The sequence below is a fragment of the Simochromis diagramma genome, unplaced genomic scaffold (assembly GCF_900408965.1).
Source record: "Simochromis diagramma unplaced genomic scaffold, fSimDia1.1 OVJJ01000585.1, whole genome shotgun sequence".
Classification (NCBI taxonomy): domain Eukaryota; kingdom Metazoa; phylum Chordata; class Actinopteri; order Cichliformes; family Cichlidae; genus Simochromis; species Simochromis diagramma.
The window spans coordinates 2506684-2525872 of NW_024387398.1; the positions used below are offsets into that span (position 1 = coordinate 2506684).

Consider the following 19189-nt stretch of genomic DNA (forward strand, 5'->3'; position numbering starts at 1 on the left):
ATGGCTTATGTAGCCACTAGGTAACAAAAACTCAACACTGCCCCTAGCGTCCTGGAGCACTTCCGTTGTGCTTTGTGTTTTGCATGTGTTTTGTATTTTGAGTGTGTTTTGTATTTTGCGTGTGTTTTGGATTTTGCGTGTGTTTTGTATTTTGCATGTGTTTTGTATTTTGCGTGTGTTTTGTATTTTGCATGTGTTTTGTATTTTGCATGTGTTTTGGATTTTGCGTGTGTTTTATATTTTGCGTGTGTTTTGTATTTTGCGTGTGCTTTGTATTTTGCGTGTGTTTTGTATTTTGCGTGTGTTTTGTATTTTGCGTGTGCTTTGTCTCTAGGGGCCACCGTACATAAATGATAATCAACAATACAAAACCTGACAGAAGCAAACCAGGTTGTAGTGCAAATCAGTTAATTAACTTATTGCAGTTACAGCGCAGATGTGAACATCTATGTTTGTTGGGAGCAGTTCTGATTGTACAGTCTGACAGCTGCAGGGAGGAAGGACCTGCAGAAACGCTCCTTCATGCATCTAGGATGCAGCAGTCTGTCACTGAAGCAGCTCTGCAGTTCAGCAACATTTACATGCATGGGGTGGGAGACTCTGTCCATCAGAGATGTTATTTTGGCCAGAGTCCTTCTGTCTCCCACCACCTGCACTGGGTCCAGGGTGCATCCCAGAACAGAGCTGGCCTTCCTGATGAGTTTATCCAACCTCTTCCTCTCAGCTGCCGATAAACTGCTGCTCCAACATATCACACTGTAAAAAATGACAGATGCCACCACAGAGTCATAGAAGGTCTTTAAAAGCGCTCCCTGTACTCCAAATGACCTCAGCTGCCTCAGCAGGTAGAGTCTGCTCTGACCCTTCCTGTAAAGAGCATCAGTGTTGTGGCTCCAGTCCAGTTTATTACTCAGGTGAACACCCAGGTACCTATAAGAGTCCACTATCTCAATGTCCACTCCCTGGATGTTCACCGGTGTCAGTGTGGTGGGTCAGCGTCTCCGGAAGTCCACCACCAACTCCTTGGTTTTCCCGGCGTTGATCAGCAGGTGGTTCTGCTGACACCAGTCCACAAAGTCCAGAGTCCACTGTCTGTACTCTGAGTCGTCCTCACCTGTGATGAGGCGACTATGGCAGAGTCGTCAGAGAACTTCTGTAGGTGGCAGCGTGGGGAGTGGATGGAGAAGTCTGCAGTGTAGAGGGTGAATTTCAGGAACCTTTTTACAGCCCGCCCACAGACCTGTGCTCAACAGTTCAACTGTGACTTTATCTTTCTGTCTTATTAAACATGAGCCTTCAAGGTTTCAGACCAAATGGACTCTTTATCTGAGAGTTCACATTACACTGCACGCACCCTTCACATAAGTACACTCGGTGGGACTGTTGGACTGTTTGTTGCTCTGTAAGTGACTCAATGTGAAGATGATGTCCAAACTCAAATGTGCATGTGGAGTTAGAATATGAAATTCAACACAAAAGAAGTAGATATTGGAGTCATAGTGATCATATTTAGAATTTTTTTTTCTATTTTGATCTTCAGATTTTGTCTCATAATATGAACAATGAATGAAATCTTTTAGGAGGTGAAGCTGAAGGATGAAGAGGAGAAAATCTGGGATATCAGAAAACTTCCAGGATATCTGTTCAATTTAGGTCCTGTTTGATTCCCGATAGAATGAAGCATTGTGTCATCCTCAGACAGATGAGGCACACATAGACATGGAAGGCTCTGATCCTGTAGCACCTCCATAACCAATAGGAAAAACCACATCCTGTCCAGATTGGCACCTTCCAGAAACGCCCTCCATACTTTCAGGAAAGGAAATAGTTTCTAGCACTGTTTTCTGTTCTCACAGGGTGTCTGTTAAAATCAATGCTGAATAGGTTTTATTAGTTACTCATGTGATGATGACTGCTGGTGAGCTGCTGCACCAATCAGCAGGTCCTGGGCACAGCAATGTAAAGTAAGTCCCGAAGAGTGAAAGAGAATGATGAGAGGGAATCGACAGACATTAAGGAGACTTACAGGGTGATCTGGGTCAAAGCTAGTGCAGAATAAAGCTCATTACTGTGTTGGCGGCAGTTTGCATTTCATCAGTGTAAGGATTAGATATAGTAATATTGGAGGTTGATTTAAAGAGGTGGGTGGGTGGGTGGGGGGGGGGGGGTGCAGTGAGGGTTACTACAGGTCAGGTGCAAAATAAGAAACCAACAAAAAGAATTCTGGGAAATGTGATGGTTTTAATAGTTCCTTGGAAAAAGGATTTGGTGGAGAAAATCCACTCATTATTTTAACAGGTGAGGCTTAAACAAACTACACAAACTGTGTGTACCTGCATCTAAAGTGCTGTAGGAATGTGACTTTAAACGAGCTGGGCCAAACATGTGGTTAACAAGGAGGGCGGATCTCTCTTCTTTGTTCTTCGTCTGCCCGAGACAGCAACCGTCATGCAAAAAGACGGCTTTGTTAGTGACAGCAGGTTATTTCTGAGATGTTATCTCTGGTGTGTCTCTGTTTTTCACATCTGTCTCTGTTTCTCACGAAGTGCACAATCCTCTGCTTTACATGACTGTAAATAAGTAATACTGTGCATCAGTGATCCTCCTATTGTAAAACAGGAACGTACAGGCCCAGATTTTTTTATGGATTAATACTGTGCAGGACATTGATGCAGTACAAATCACTCAATAACCATAGTGTTAAATTACAATTTAATTTAATTCTAAGGCTTTATATTATAAAACATGACAGAATTGGCTATGTCCCACAGGCCTTCAAGCTGGCTGTAGTTCAACCGTCTTGACCCAGCAGTCTTAGTTTATTATAGGCCAATCTCTAACCTTTGTTTTATCTAAAAAATCTTGAAAGAGTAGTTGTCAAACAGCTAACAGATCATCTGCAGAGGAATTCCTGATCTGAGTTTCCGTCGGGTTATATAGCTCAACACAACATCACATTAAATCTGTGAGTTCACTGTGATCACTGATAGAGACTCCGATGGTTTGAGCATGTTGATGAACTCAGAGTTTCTCTCATCTGCATTCTGTCTGTTAAACTTTAGCTTGTTGTATATTTTTTTCTGTTTCCTCTGTCACCTGAAACTTTTGCGGAAAAGTAAATGTAGGATTTTTTTCCCTTAAAATAAAAACTCCAAAACTAATGCAAACTACTTTCCCCTTAGCATAAAAAAAGATTACAATGTGCACAAAAACTGTTAAGGATTTTGTAGATTTCATTTAATGTCAGTGTCACAGAAACATGGGCTTTTTGAAGATATATTGCTCATGTTGTGGTTCGAATTTGAGAAGAGATATACGACTGAAAGTCCATAGTGGGTCAACACAAATGATTTTATTAAAACACATATATGTGGTGAAGACGGGCTCTGCAAAACATCAGGCTCCATCTCCCCCGAACAATAGGTGGGTGTGATATTTATACTTATGATGACCAGTAACTCGCGTCACCGCAGATGAAAAACAACATGCATGTTCCAGTAATTCTATCTCAGGAGATATTCTAAAAAAGAACAGTTCCTTCCTATGTTCGTCCACCGCCTACCAGATGCATCCTGTTATTACACTCTTCTGGACTTATCAGAACTAAACTGTCACGTATGCAGGTATACAACATTTGCAGTCAGTTTACCCAGGCAGACTATGTGTCTGTGTTGTTAACCTTAGTGTATGACCCCCCTCTACATCATCTGCTACCAGGCAAACTTCAGTGCAGCAGGCTGCTGAATGCACACAGGCAATATGTGATAAATTGTACTGTAAACATGTAGGCAATTCTTTCAACTTGAACTTTGCTCCATAGATCAGTGGAACTCGCGCCGGCTGTAGCTTCAAACCATTAATTAACTTGACCTAACTTATATGTGTATAACATGATTACAGTTGCACCTGCAATGAAAGATTATGTGCTTATGCTAACACCTGAAATACAGACTTTAATATAACATCAACAGTTTCAATAACTGTGTCAATGAAATGATAATGATAAATCATAAATGATGCAACAATAATAATAATGATTATGAATAGTAACAGTAACATAATATTTCATCCCGACACTCATCATTTCAGGAACCTTTTTACAGCACGCCCACAGACCTGTGCTCAACAGTTCAACTGTGACTTTATCTTTCTGTCTTATTAAACATGAGCCTTCAAGGTTTCAGACCAAATGGACTCTTTATCTGAGAGTTCACATTACAGTGCACGCACCCTTCACATAAGTACACTCGGTGGGACTGTTGGACTGTTTGTTGCTCTGTAAGTGACTCAATGTGAAGATGATGTCCAAACTCAAATGTGCATGTGGAGTTAGAATATGAAATTCAACACAAAAGAAGTAGATATTGGAGTCATAGTGATCATATTTAGAATTTTTTTTCTATTTTGATCTTCAGATTTTGTCTCATAATATGAACAATGAATGAAATCTTTTAGGAGGTGACGGAGGAGATGGCTTTGTTTGTGACAGCTAGTTATTTCTGAGATGTTATCTCTGGTGTGTCTCTGTTTTTCACGTCTGTCTCTGTTTCTCACGAAGTGCACAATCCTCTGTTTTACATGACTGTAAATAAGTAATACTGTGCATCAGTGATCCTCCTATTGTAAAACAGAAACGTACAGGCCCAGATTTTTTTATGGATTAATACTGTGCAGACAGTTTTGGGAAGATTACTTTTAAAATGTATTTCACTACTGATTACAGAATACATCCCCCAAAATGTATTTTGTAATTTATTCTGTTAAGTTACTCAATGAGAGTAATGTATTCTGAATAATTTGGATTGCTTAATATATTGTCATGCTCGTCTCCACCACATACATGAATGTACTATTGTTGCGTGATTTATTACTATTACTGAAAGTTACTCACCATACCAATACCAACTAGATTTTCAAAATCTTAATATAAAATAAGTAATAGTAGGGTGGACATTAGGTAAGGTTGCACTATCTGCAGTACTCTTGTATACAAAGCCAGTAATATGTTTTCTTTTTGTCTGCTTTTAGAACTGCAAATGATTATTTGCACATAGCAGAATGTAATGCAGCCTTCAGTAACAGTAATAAATAAATCAATCTCTTTTGAGCAAACACGTGACAGCACCTTTGCTATCATTTTGTTCGTATTTAACAAAATAAAAATGCAGACATAAGTGTACAAATTATTTTTTGACAGCTAGTGAAAATTGTTTTCTTTCTTATACCTTATAGTATAAAACAAAACAGGTAAGTGAGCAAAGATCATCAAAATAGATGTAAAATATATATTTGATAACTTATTAAATGATGAATACCCTCCAGAGAGGAAAGTAAGCAGGAAGCAGAGAGTTAAAGTAAAATAATGGCACCTTTCCCCAGTGTAATTTCCAAAGAAGTTCATAATTCAGTATAAAAAAGACTAATGTTGACAACACGTGTCAACATTTGAAAGTGTGTAATTCATACATGTAGAACTTTAGGGTCAGTTTTGGTTTAATGACTGAGAAATCTGCAGGCTTATGTAAAACCAGCTTGTCATTGTAGTTTCTCAGCATATGTACAGTATATGCTGCAAATATTTTATTCATGTTGTCTTCATCTATTTGCAAATAAGAACATTCCAAAAGTAAAACATTAAGAATCCTTCTGTCAAATCAGAGTGCTCTGTGAGGGCAGAGGGGCGGTCCCTTCTTCTTATGGTGTATAAAGTCTGTGGGCACTGACTCACCTCTTCTCTTTCTGCCTCCTCAGATATCACAGAGCCTGAAGCCGACAACACAGGTAAGACGATGGATTAGTTTAAATATCATAAATATCCTAATCAACTTTAAACTCTATCCAGAACCAACTTGATAGAAAAAATATTTGTAACTAATATTGATTGATATTTTTAAAATGAATTATTGTTTCATAATTGAGGTAAGTTTTTTCTTCAGTAACACTAAAATGTAAACTTTTCAGGAGTTTTGGAAATTCACCCGTGGTTTGGCTGATTAACTCTAGCAGTGATTCACAATATACACACATCCTGTCCAGTTTAATTTCAAAAACTAGAATTCATTTTAGTTTATAGTTTCAAATGTCTTGAAATACAGTAAGAATTCAGAGACTCGCTTCAGATTAAAGGACAGGGTTCCCAACAAGACTTCAGTAAACTTTTGTGGAGGGAACTTTTCTTCCACAACAATTGATAAAACACTTATTTCTTCTCTCTCTCTCTCTTGCTTTATCTAACCCAGACAGCAGCACTGATTTCAAGCTTCCCGGGTGGACACCTCTATAACATTCATCACCATGGCAACACAGTGAGTGAAATGTTTAACCATTAAAACAAAAGGAAGTTATCTAAATATGAAATGTTATAAATATTATAACATTATAACAAAGATACAAATTAAAATTCAATTTTGACTAAGGTGAATAGTCAGAGGTAGCATACTCTAAAACTGAAACAGAATCAGTCAATTAGAGCAGAAGCTCTGCTGCCTGTCCATTAAGTGGTGCAGAGAGTGGTGAGGATTATCCACAATGGAAAACAGTTTAAGTGATCTCGTCTCCACCACATCTTCAGAAGTGTCCAGTATGTAGCCAGTAAGAGAGCCAGCCTTCCTCATTAGCTTATTTAGTCAGTTGATGTTTCCAGCTTTGGTGCTCAACCTGCAGACCACAACAAAGTGTACCCTGCTCATCCCATGTGACTGATGGAAAAGAATTATGGCCTTCTCATCCTGTTATTGATCACAGCCTCTTGGTTGGTCTGACAGTTCAGCCTGTTGTGAATGACCAGGTATTCGTAGTTATGCACCACATTAACATCATGTTCCAGTACAGATACGGGCTATCTAGTTGTGCTCCTCCTTCTGAAGTCGATCATCACCTCTATGACCTTATTTATATTCAGAAGCAGACCACTCCACTCCTAGACCACTCCACAAAATCATCCACTTGTACTTGGTATTCCTGCTGTCCCCCTGTATCTAACCACTGAAGGACCATCAGACTATTTCTGTAGACCCAAATTGTACTGAAAATCTGAGTACAAGGTGAATGGGAATTTTAACAGCACAGTCCGTTGTGGCAATCTGCTATAGCACATCACAGAATCAGACAGCATTGCCTAATATCATATAGTCTGCCAGTTAATCAGTAATCCATGACTACTCAAGAAATCAACAATGGGGATCCTCCCTGGGCAGCCATTCATTTAGTCAAAAATTTAAATTTTATAGCATCATTTACCATCTGAGAGGTGTTGGATCAAATCAGTGACTCAGTGATTTTCCATAAAATGAACCAATCCAGTGATGAGAAAATGATTCTAATTTATTTTTCTGATACTAATATGTTGGGTTGTTTTTCATTTTACGGTGTTTAGAGTGTTTTTGGTGAGATGATCCCTTGCAGCTGAGTGATTATAATAAAATGGAAATTCTCAAAGGTACTTATTATGGAACTTCTGGAACACAAAGGCCAAAATTTCCTTTAGGTCTGCACTAGTGCAAAGCCTTTTTTTGATGTTAAAAACCTACTGTTTACTATTACTACTGCCTCTTGTTTACTAAAGAGGACATGGACAAATATGTTTGAAGCTGACCTTATTGTATCTGTATTTGTGGGAGTTTCCTTTTCAATAAAATGGATATGGCTCAAGAGCTGACAGTAGATAATGTTATGTGTTCTTTTGCTTTTCTGCTCATCATACATGCCAGCTGTAACACAGAGATTTCAGCTTAATATGTCACAATAGTTTGCAACAAAGCAGTCATCCTCTGGATACATGCTATCCTCCTCCGGAGTTGTTCAGTTCAATCCAGTTTTTATTTATGAAGCACAATTATAAATGGCAGTGCAAGTGCTGTACATAAACAATAAGTCTTAGACAATAAAATACACAAAACATCATACACATATGGACACACATCAAAAGAATCATAAATATATTTTAAAAACAACAACAAATGACTGAAAATGCTCAATCCACAACAATATTCTTGTGTCTAGTATTTTAAGTAAGAGTAACTGGTCAGCAGATCTTGGCAACCTAAGCTAAGCAAGATATGGTGGTGTCAACTGATTAAGGTAATTAACAACATAGAATTTTATCTTATAAATCCTTATTGTATAAAAGCTTTTACAGCACAAATCATTTGTTTAATCAATTTTATTTCAATATCCTTTATTCAATTCATTTCAGTTTTATTTTTATGGTGCCAAATCACAACTTCAGTAGCCTCAAGGTACTTTCTATTTTAAGGTGAAAAATCTACAACAATAGAAAGAAAACTAATGAGCTAACCCGAAACCATAAGAACACAGGATGATGAGCAGAGATGACAGCAGAGAGACGCGGAGATACACCAAGTAACACAGACGGACCGGCAACCAGCACAGGCATATACACACACGGAGGGATATGAAGAATAGCAAACGGGAGGGAGGTACAGCGGATCCAAAGGCCTACAAAGTAAAACCGGAAACCCACAGACTGAACTTACCAACAGAAACTCAGGGACACGAAACACAGCACAGAGAGAGCACACGGACAGGGATAACTAGGCATTAAACCAAGGGGGCACAGGAAGAAAACCTAAGAACTGGAAACCCTGAGAACAAAACCTAAACACTAATAAAGATAACCATGAAGAGATCAAACATCACATCACGTAATAATAACCATAATGATAAACACAAAACACTGGGTCACCGACCCAGCACTTCGACAGAAACCTCCGTCAGAACCGGGTTTTTAAGCCCTTTAAAAGACACGGACACTCTGAGATCTAAGTCATCATGTGTGATATTTGAGAACCTGTCAAAATGTCACATTTACCCCTGAGCGAGGGGTCAAACTTCTTTTATGCTCTTTCTATGCAAGTGCTTTTTATTTAACATTCACACAGACAGTCAATATGGCGGCACACAGTAGAGCAGCAGCTACTCATGCTCCCAGAAAACCAGTCTATAGCTGTGTCCCAATTCAGCCACCGCATGCTTCGTAGTACACACACTTCGCAGACTACGTGGGGCGGGTACTCCGAAATATGAGAAGAGCGGAAGTTAGAGGCTGGTGAAATGGGACAGTCTGGCCTTCGTCGCCCTGCTCAGGTTGCCTAGTAACCATGATACTAACAGCGAGGAACGTTTCATACAGCATTGTTTGACAGAGATGAAGGAGAAAATTGTTTTGTTCATCTATTTGCTTGTTTATGAGCATTGTTTGATTTGATAAGTATCTGAGGCTGAGACCACGGGACTGTAAAAACATGATTGTTGGGCTTCATTTCTGTACTGTTCATACTTTTATTCCACAATCAGAGAGAAAGAAACAGAGAGAGCGTGCAGGACAGACAGACAGGTGAGAGTCTCAGGTGTACACACTGCTACACAACAGCACCAGAGAAGCAGGATTTAGTGTTTGTGTTATTACGAGTGCTAAACAAGAAGAGTTCCAGATGGTGCAGTGGACACATGTGTGACTGCTGTGATTAAAGCATCTTTCATTCAGCTTAACGAGTGAACCGTCAGCTCGTTCAAACACACGTTAAAGTCCGTTTGGCTCGACACCACCGAACAGAGGCAGCAATATAACATAGCTAACATTAACAGTGCAGTGAATCCTGCTTGTGCCGTGATATTCAGGACTGCAAACCGAGCAGCATCACTGACTTTCAGCTTGTTGTGTTTGTGGATATATGACTGACTTTAATTATCCACAAAATCATCAGATTCTCTGTAAGATTTAATATATTAAAGTAAATGCTTTAAAATCAAGTTGATGCTGAAAGAACTAACATCACTAATGTCACATAACTTTGCCGACATGTGGCCAACAGCAATGTTTCAATGTTCTTCATTATTAAACATTTGCACATAAATAAGTGACATAATATTCAATACTTACTTTTGAAAGTTTACTCTTCAGCCACCCCACTTTAGCCATCCTCCTTTTTTTTACCGAAAACACAAAATCCACACCCACCGCCACGCTATAAATTGTGGGATATATGGGGCCACGAAGTCTACACTGGACCCAGCCTTCAAATTTGGGGAAATGAACTGCGCATTTGTCGACCGCATTTGGAGTACACGTCGAATTGGGACACCCTTCGTCGCGTCGTTGTGACATAATCGGTCTACGAATGCACACTACGAAGCGTTTATTCAGCGACCAAACGCTTCGTAGTGAGATATGGGATATATGATATATATAGATATAGTGTCCCATGGGACACAGCTTATCTCAGTGTTTTTTAATACTTTAAAGTTTATAAATAAATAATAAATAAAAAGTCTGAGAAATCAGACAGAAACTCTGTGTAAGGCCCAGGTGGACGATAGATGATAACAAGTAAGACTGGTTTCTGAGTTTTACAGCTGGAGTGGACGAGGCTAAGCATCAGGCTTTCAAATGAATTAAAAGTCTGTCTTGGTCTTTCATTAATTAATAGGCTGGTGTGAAAAATTGCTGCCACACCGCCCCCTCGGCCTCTGCTTCGAGGTTTCTGGTAGTTAGAATGACTCGGGGGTGTTAATTCATTTAAACTAACATAATCATCCTGCTGCAACTAGGTTTCTGTAAGGCAGAGTAAATTAATTTGTTGATCAATTACTAAGTCATGTACTAACAGAGACTTGGAGGAGAGAGACCCAATATTTAATAATCCACATTTCACTGTTTTACTCTTTGGTTCAGATGTGGATACTGTATTGTTCTTTCTTTGTGATTTTTTATGTTTAAGTTGTTTGTTGCTGGTTTTTAGTTTGTTTTTTGTCTGTTTGGGAGCTGACACAGTCTCTATGGAGATGGGTTTTTGGGGGTAACAGGAGGAGAGAAGCTGTAGAGAGGCGTGTAAGACTGCAACTCTGCTTCCTGGTCCCAACTCTGGATAGTCATATTTTGGGGGGTTTAATAAATTTGTCCATATTTCTAGAAATGAGAGCTGCTCCATCTGCAAATTCAGAATTTCATAGTTATTAGAATCAATAGAAATTTAAAGATAAAATGTGTAAGTGACATTTAAATTTTTTTTCTACAGGAAGAATAACATCTCATCTAAATACAAGGACATCATCTCCAGAGTTGTGATCTCATCAAAATCTCTTGCTGTCTACCAGCTGAGAACAAAAAAAGAGAAGACTGGGCCGTTGACAAGAATGACTGTTGGAGAAAAAAATACAGACAAGACAAATAAAACCATCTTACTTTTGGGTGAAACAGGAACAGGAAAATCTACTCTGATTAACGCTCTGATCAACTATACCATGGGAGTGAAGTGGGATGATGAAGTCTGGTTTCAGATTGTAGAGGAGAAGAAGAGAAATCAGACAGAAAATCAAACATTAGATGTAATTGTGTACGAGATCTTTGGTTTTGAAGATGAAACTCTGCCCTACTCTCTGACCATCATCGATACTCCTGGATATGGAAATATCATGGGGACCAAAAAGAATGACGTCATCAATCAAAAGTTATTGGACTTGTTTCGTTTAGAGGGTGGAGTTCATGAAGTTCATGCAGTGGGTCTAGTGATGAAGGCGAGCGATAATCAACTGAATGACCGACTGATGTTTGTCTTTGATTCACTAATGTCTCTGTTTGGAGAAGACCTGGAGAAAAACATTGTTGCCCTCATCACATACTCAGATGGAATGCCACCTAAAAATGCTCTAACAGCTCTTGAACATCAGAAGATAAAATGTGCTAAAAATGAAAAGAATCAATCTCTTTATTTTCTTTTTAATAACCAGCAGAACAAAGAGAGAACAGATGAAAATGAGTTTGGTTTGGAGACAGCATGGAGAGTAACAGAGAGAGGAGTACGTCAGTTCACAGACTTCCTAGAAGAAAGTGAAGCTCAAAAGCTGGAGACAACATTTGAAGATCTGAATGAACGCATCAGACTAACAGCCTGCATCCAAAACCTGCAAGACAGAATGAAGTTTATTGATGTAAAAAAAAGAGAAATCAAAAATACTCAAGAAGCTCTGAAGAAACCTGAAGAGAGGAAGATGATAGAAGACTTCACTCCACGTGTTGCTGAGGTCTTCAAACATAAAGAACCTATCAGAGGTGGAATGTGTGGGCTGGAAGCAGCTGTCTGCTGTACAGTCTGTGAGGAGAACTGTCACTATCCTGGATGCACACTTAGCTGGAAACCTGAAAACTGCAAGGTCATGAAAGATGGTCACTGCACTGTTTGTACCAAAAAGTGTCCTCCATTAGATCACGTAAGAGAAAAGTGGAGGTATGTGACCAGGTTAAGGGATGCCAAGAAGAAGAGAGTGTTTGAATTTAATAAAACTGAACCTAGGGTGACCATTTTGAATAATCTGGAAAAGGAAATGAACAAACTGGCAACAGAAAAGTTACAGCTACTGGATGAAGCTTACCAACATGTGGTCAGACTGGATCAGATGGACCTGAATGTTAATTCAGTAAACACTTCTGTACACTTGGACTTTCTGATCAAAAAGATGAAGGAGAAAGGTGAGAGAGAGAAAATCCAGAAACTGGAAGAGATTGAAAGCCAAGTTGATGAAGAAACCAGAGCAGCTCTGCAACACAGGTATGTTAAACTGCTAAACAGATGTGCAGATAATAAGGTCTAGTTATGAAGTCATGTAATCTAGTGCACTGCCTGCAATAACAAGCATCTTACCAGGTAACTACCACGTTAAAGGTAGATGACTCAGTTGACTGAGATTTATTCACTATCATATCTGAACTCATCTCAAAAATTAGATGTCACATCTCAAGGGGTTTATCCTGATTAATAAATGTGAGAATTATAAGGTCATAGAAGAGAAGTGTGGCTTATTTGTGACTTCACAGAGTCTTTAATGCAACTCAGTCTTTAATGCAACTCAGCAACAAGACCAGGCACCTACTTGTGACTAAACACTAGAGCTGGGTGATAGAATGATAACAATATGTATTGCGAAATAACTTTTTCTCGATAGAAAAATGAAACTATTGCGATAGACCTCATCTCTCTCTCTCTTCCTCTCTTATGAAAAAAATGAATAGCCAATACAAATTAAGTAGCGCAGAGCCGAACCAATCACAGCCACAGCGTCACGTAACTTGTTACGTACTGCTCAAGTGCCAAGCCGCACATGTGTATTTATTTGGGAAACAGCCAGCCACCGTGCCGGCCGGTTAATGGAGGAAATGAGTATGCCGACTAGAGAAAAATCAACCGAGAGTTTGGGTGACCAGGTTACCGAAGAGAACACAGATGACGGTTCCAATGCAGGAGAGATTGTCGAAAGGAAAGGCCAGAGAAATTCGGTAGTGTGGAGGTATTTCGGCTATTTGAAGTCTGACAAAAAACAGAGTAACGCGCACTGTAAATTGCATGTTGCCACAAAGTCTGGAAATACAACAAACCTTTTTTAGCACCTGAAGCAGTGCCACCCACTAGAGCACGCTCACTCTGACTGAAAGCGCTAATTCGTCGTCGAAAACAACCAGGGGAATCCCTGCAAAGCAGCAACAGTCAATTGAGTCGGCTTTCTCCAGCGTCTTACCATATGACAAAAACGCTAAGAGACATAGCAACATAACGAATGCCATAGCTTACTGTCTTGCTAAAGACATGCTACCAATAAACACGGTCGAAAAAGAAGGATTCAAGCAGCTAATTAAGGTAATGGATCCTCGTTACCAACTCCCTGGACATAAACATTTCTCTCAGACAGCGCTTCCAAAGCAATATTATATACGTTAGTCAATTTTGTCTCTTCTTTTTTAAAATAAACTAAGATTTATTTTTAGAATTAATATTTTGTTTCAGATTCAAAGTGGAACTGACAATTTAGTAGTCTGTTTTGTTTGTTCTATTTTGAAACTTAAATGCTTTAGTGGCTACCTTTTGTGTAGTTTGCAATATTTGCCTTTTTTTGCCTAAACTGAAGCCTTATTTTAAGTACATCTGCCCTGTTGAACTTATTATGGGAAATAAATATTTAAATCAAAACAAGCTGCTGATTATTTCACATTTTACTTGTGAGCAACAGCAGTTAGCAGTTAGCATTAGCAGCACATCCTGCGTCCGATGTGAAAGGACTTTTATGCTGCGCACTGTGACTCACAGCAATGGTCCCGGGTCAGCCCTGACTTTGTGTTAAACTAATCCTAAAGTAATAATGGTATTTCTAACCACTGATATACCACAACTTTTTCCTTTCAACAGCTACTGAAAGTTAGGGGACCTAGCTGCTATCGGATATTTATGTAGCGATCCTCCAGCTTCAAACTGTATCACCCTTCAAGGACCTGCAGTTCAAAAAAGCGCCCCTCCGACAGCCAAACCCATCTGTTCTCTGATTGGATTGTTACATTTGTGATTGACATGACATTGACCAATCAGATGAAAGGAAGAAAAATAGGGTCAAAATCCGTACTTGTAACTTGCAGGGTTTTTTTTTTCGAAGTCCACACACAAATCTTTTTTACGCACACACAAATTCTTTTTACACATACAAATCTTTTTTACACACACAAATCTTTTTTACAAGTACAAAATATTTATGACCACATTTTGAGCCCATAAGTAAGCCCTGATCAGATGACCTCAAAGACCTGCTAGGGACATCGGGCTGTAGCAGATCAAAGATGTAGGCAGGTGCCAGTCCGTGCACAGCTCTGTAGGTCAAGACCAGGATCTTAAAATCAACTCTAAATTTAACAGGAAGCCAGTGTAACTGAGATAACAACGGTGTCACATGTGAGTACTTGGAGGATTTCGTCAAAAGCCTAGCTGCAGCGTTTTGCACAACCTGCAGACGATCCAGAGAACCTTTGCTTAGACACATAAACAGCAAATTACAATAATCCAAGCATGACGAAATAAATGCATGTATAGTAATCTCGAGTTCAGAGCGAAATAAAATCGGGCTAAAATGAAAAAACATATCGTGATATGAAAAAATCTTATATCGCCCAGCTCTACTAAACACATGTACTTTTAAAAGTTTGACAAAATAATAGTATTGATAGTGTCCCCCTCACCTGTTGCTCAGCTGTAATCTGATCCTAGACCTGTGGTTTTCAAGTTTGTTGTGCCAAAGAAACCAAAGGAAAAACCAACATGTAAAGCCACATCTGTATTTATATCTATCATAAGATTTTATTTTTCATTTCATTGTTTTTCATCTAAATTAAAGGCACTTATACATCCCAGTTACAGAAGCTGGAATCAGTACAGTATGTGCTTCCACTCCATTAGCATATACCAAATCTCAGTGCCAGTATCAGCCACTTTAACGTAATCCAGCAATGAGACTTTCTGGCAAATATTAGCATGGCAGGACTCTTGTTTTTCTGATGATATCACTGGTCCAGCTTAACTTCTGAGACCATTAGTTATTAGCTAGTTACAATGCTATCACTTCTTTGTAGTATCTTCTACACTGGTGAAGTCGGCATGTGTTCCGGAATGGATCTGTTTCTCTGTTTATTAACCACTGCTGTTAGATCTTTGACATGTTACATTTTCATCATTCCTACCATCCAGCAACTTTTTTCACCATTGTGATGACAAAATCAAATCAACTTCAATTTAATGTAATTACATTTTAGTTATATAGAAATAAATCACAAAAACTGTTGCCTCAAGGTGCTTAATATTGTAAGGTAAAGACCTTACAATAATACAGACAACAATACAAAATCAATACAAAGGCACGTGCAAAATCACATTGTTCCATATGTGTACATATGTCACAACATGACACATAACAGAAAATAAGATTTCCAAATGAGTGGTTGTGAGAGTATAAAAATGAGCTCAAATTGGCAATAAAATAGTTTCATTTTACAGTAAGTGATCAATTAATTAATGCATCATATGAAAATAAGAAACAGAAAAATCTGTACTTTCTCCTACAGGATCAATCTCATCTCACCACCATATGAGGATATTTCATCAGACAGCTTTCTGATCTATTCAGGATCTCCTGCTGTCTACCAGCTGAGGCCAAAAAAACAGAAGTTTGGAACTCTGACAAGAATGACTCTTGGTGAAAAAGATTTTAATAAGATAAATAAAACCATCCTACTTGTGGGTGAAACAGGAGGGGGGAAATCCACTCTGATCAACACTTTGATCAACTACACCATGGGAGTGAAGTGGGAGGATGAAGTCTGGTTTCAGATTGTAGAGGAAGAGATGAGAAGTCAGGCAAAAAGTCAGACATCAGATGTGATCGTGTACGAGATCTTTGGTTTTGAAAATCAAATTCTGCCATACTCTCTGACCATCATCGATACTCCTGGATATGGAGACACCAGAGGGACTGATCATGATAACATCATTGGTGAAAGATTATTGGACTTGTTTCGGTCAGAGGATGGAGTTCATGAAATTAATTCAGTGGGTCTGGTGATGAAGGCGACAGATAATCGCCTGAGTGACCGGCAGAGTTATATCTTTAACTCAGTGATTTCTCTGTTTGGAAAAAATGTGGGGAAAAGCATCGTAGCTCTGATCACACACTCAGATGGTATGCCACCTGAAAATGCTCTTGAAGCGCTTGAAGCTGCAAGCATTGAATGTGCCAGAAATGAGAAGAATGAGCCTGTTCACTTTCTGTTTGATAACCAACAGAGCAAAGAGAGAAGGGAATCATATGAGAATTCTTTAATAAAGTCATGGGACTTAACAAAGAAACAAATGGGGGATTTTTTAACTTTTCTTTCAAGTTGTGGACCTCAAAGACTCATGAAAACCAAAAAAGTGTTGAAGAAACGCATCAAACTGAAAGCCAGCATCCAAAACCTGAAAGAGAGAATCAACCTGATTGAACTGAAACAGAGAGAAATCAGACAGATTCAAGAAGGTCTGAAGAAACATAAAGAAACCATGAATGCGAACAAGAACTTCACTGTTGAAGTTGATGAGGTCTACACAGAAAAAGAAGATATCAAAGGTGGGATGTGGGGTTTTTTTTATGAGGGAGCCCTGTGCTGTACAGTCTGTATGGAGAACTGTCACTATCCTGGATGCAGTGTGTCCTGGTATCCTTCACACTGTGAGGTCATTAAAGATGACAGCTGCACTGTTTGTATCGGAAAGTGTGCTGCATCAAAACATGTGAAAGAAAAGTGGAGATATGTGAACAAGACCAAAACAGTTAAGAAGACAATGGAAGAAATGAAAGTGAAGTATGAGACAAATAAAAACAAAAGTCAGAACTTGCAAAGCCTTTTGGAAAATCTTGAAAAGGAAATGAGCCGACTGACAGCAGAGAAGTCACAGTTACTGGATGAGTGCTACCAACATTTCCTCAGACTGGATGAACTAGCTCTGAAAATTGATTCAGAGTCCACTACTGTCCACTACCTGGACTTCCTGATTGAGAAGATGGAGGAGAAAGGAGACACAGACAAGGTCCAGAAACTGGAGGAGATGAGAAGAAGAGTGGATGAAGGAACCAGAGGAGCTCTGAAATAAACTAATAACATTTGAGAGGAGTGAAGAGATGAAAAAAAAAATATTCTGACTCTATGAACATGAAAAACTTATTTTGTTGTATTTGATGTAAGATTATTTTAATACTGTCAGAAAAATTTGCTGGAGAAAGAATTTTCTCAAAATGTTATTTTATCTTATATAATTTACTCATAGAAACGTAGAACTTTAGAATTTAGAATACATAAAATCCACAGTGTACTGTTAAAATGTGGAGTAAGCGGGGAGTCGGCTGATAGCTGTGCTTCAAGCCAAGTGGAAACATTTGGATTCTTTCATGTTGGACTTCATTTGTTCAAATTCTCTATATTCTGTTCATCCACATGAAACCGTCTCCTGCTTGATGCACTTTTCTGTCAGTCCTCAATAAAATCTCTGCTTTGTTCAGTCAAGTTTGCTCAGAGTGTCTTTACTAGATCATCAGCTGATTTTTTTTCAGAACTGAGATTTCATTCAAATATCAAAACAAATATCAGAAAAATCCGGATGGTAATTCAGGATGTATGTTGGCCTGCTGGCTTTGTTAGCAGAACCATTCACAGGGAGTTGGAGAATGGCTGCAATCACAGCATTGTAAGATGGTGAAAAATGTACCCTTAGGCCCCCTCCTCAATTCAGAGATGGTCTTTCCCTTTTCATGTAAATGGCCTCCTTGACTCTGCGCTCAAACCAGCATTCCTCCCTGTCCAGTATGTGTACAACCTCATCATGAGTGTCCGCTGGCCTGTAGGTGTGAATAGACTGCAGAGTCCTGCCCTGACGAGGTAGCTCTTCATTGTGGTGCCATGCGCTTTGCCAGAGGTTGTTTGGTTTCCCCGATGTATAAATCCTGGCAATCCTCCTGGCACTTGACAGTGTACATTATGTTACTCTGTTTATGTTGGGGGACACGATCCTTGGGGTGGACCAATTTTTGGCGCAGTGTCTTTTGGCGTTTAAAAGCCACAGAGACCCGGTGTTTAGAAAAATGTGTCTCAACTGTTCCGATACTCCTGACACATGCGGGATCGCTACAGGCTTTTGCTTTGTCAGCGGTTGTCCTTCTCTCTTGAATCGGCTGGAGCTTTTTTTTGGCGCCTTCACACACAAGAGCACAGTGCAGCAAACATACATCCAATACAATAATAACAATAACAACAATAATAATAATAATAACAGCAATAGTAATACTACAGGTCCACACTGCTCACGGACCCCAAGTCCCCGGAACCGGGTCCGTGACAGTACCAGAGTGCTGTAAACAAATAATAGTGTTCAATTTAAATGTAAAAACTGTGGGTAACTGGTGGACTAACACTTCTGACATACATTAAATTGAGTCAACATTTTTGTAAGTAAAATGATAAATTACAAATTAAAAAATGCAGAGAAAATTGAGTAATGTGTTTGTATAATCAAATGAGATGTAAATCCACAGGAGGTATCTTTTTCACGTTTGCTTTTTATTTTTAGTTTCTGTGTGGGGAGCTGACATTTTGAACCCCTCCCACAGAGTCTACGTTTTTTTTTAACACTAGCAGGTATCAGAAATATTTCACTTCTGAAATAAAAGTTGGTCTATGAGAATTTCCATTGTAGCAATGTGGTTTCCTTCATTGTTTGTACAAGGAAAGAAATGTGATTGCGCTATCCTCCACATTGTCGGCAAGTTTTTTGCTTATCAAAGTCAAGAGTCTAAGGACCTCAAGGACATTTGTGGTAAGTTTAAATTGCCA

The 19189-nt window shown here is 39.0% G+C and overlaps 1 protein-coding gene across 1 annotated transcript; it reads left to right on the forward strand.

Annotated features, from left to right (window-relative positions):
• The first annotated feature begins 5738 nt into the window (after positions 1-5738).
• LOC120720479 lies at positions 5739-17866 on the forward strand. Its single transcript, XM_040010193.1, has 4 exons — positions 5739-5781; positions 6240-6305; positions 11037-12566; positions 15893-17866. Exons 2-4 carry the CDS (start codon positions 6295-6297, stop codon positions 17454-17456), a joined length of 3105 nt encoding a protein of 1034 aa, XP_039866127.1. The 5' UTR covers positions 5739-5781; positions 6240-6294; the 3' UTR covers positions 17457-17866.
• The last annotated feature ends 1323 nt before the right edge of the window (positions 17867-19189 follow it).

What these genes read in the sequence shown, in the direction of transcription:
- LOC120720479 (XM_040010193.1), top strand. An exon ending in AGAGCAGCTCTGCAACACAG is followed by an intron (nt 12,567 to 15,892) that starts GTATGTTAAACT and finishes TTTCTCCTACAG; the next exon opens with GATCAATCTCATCTCACCAC.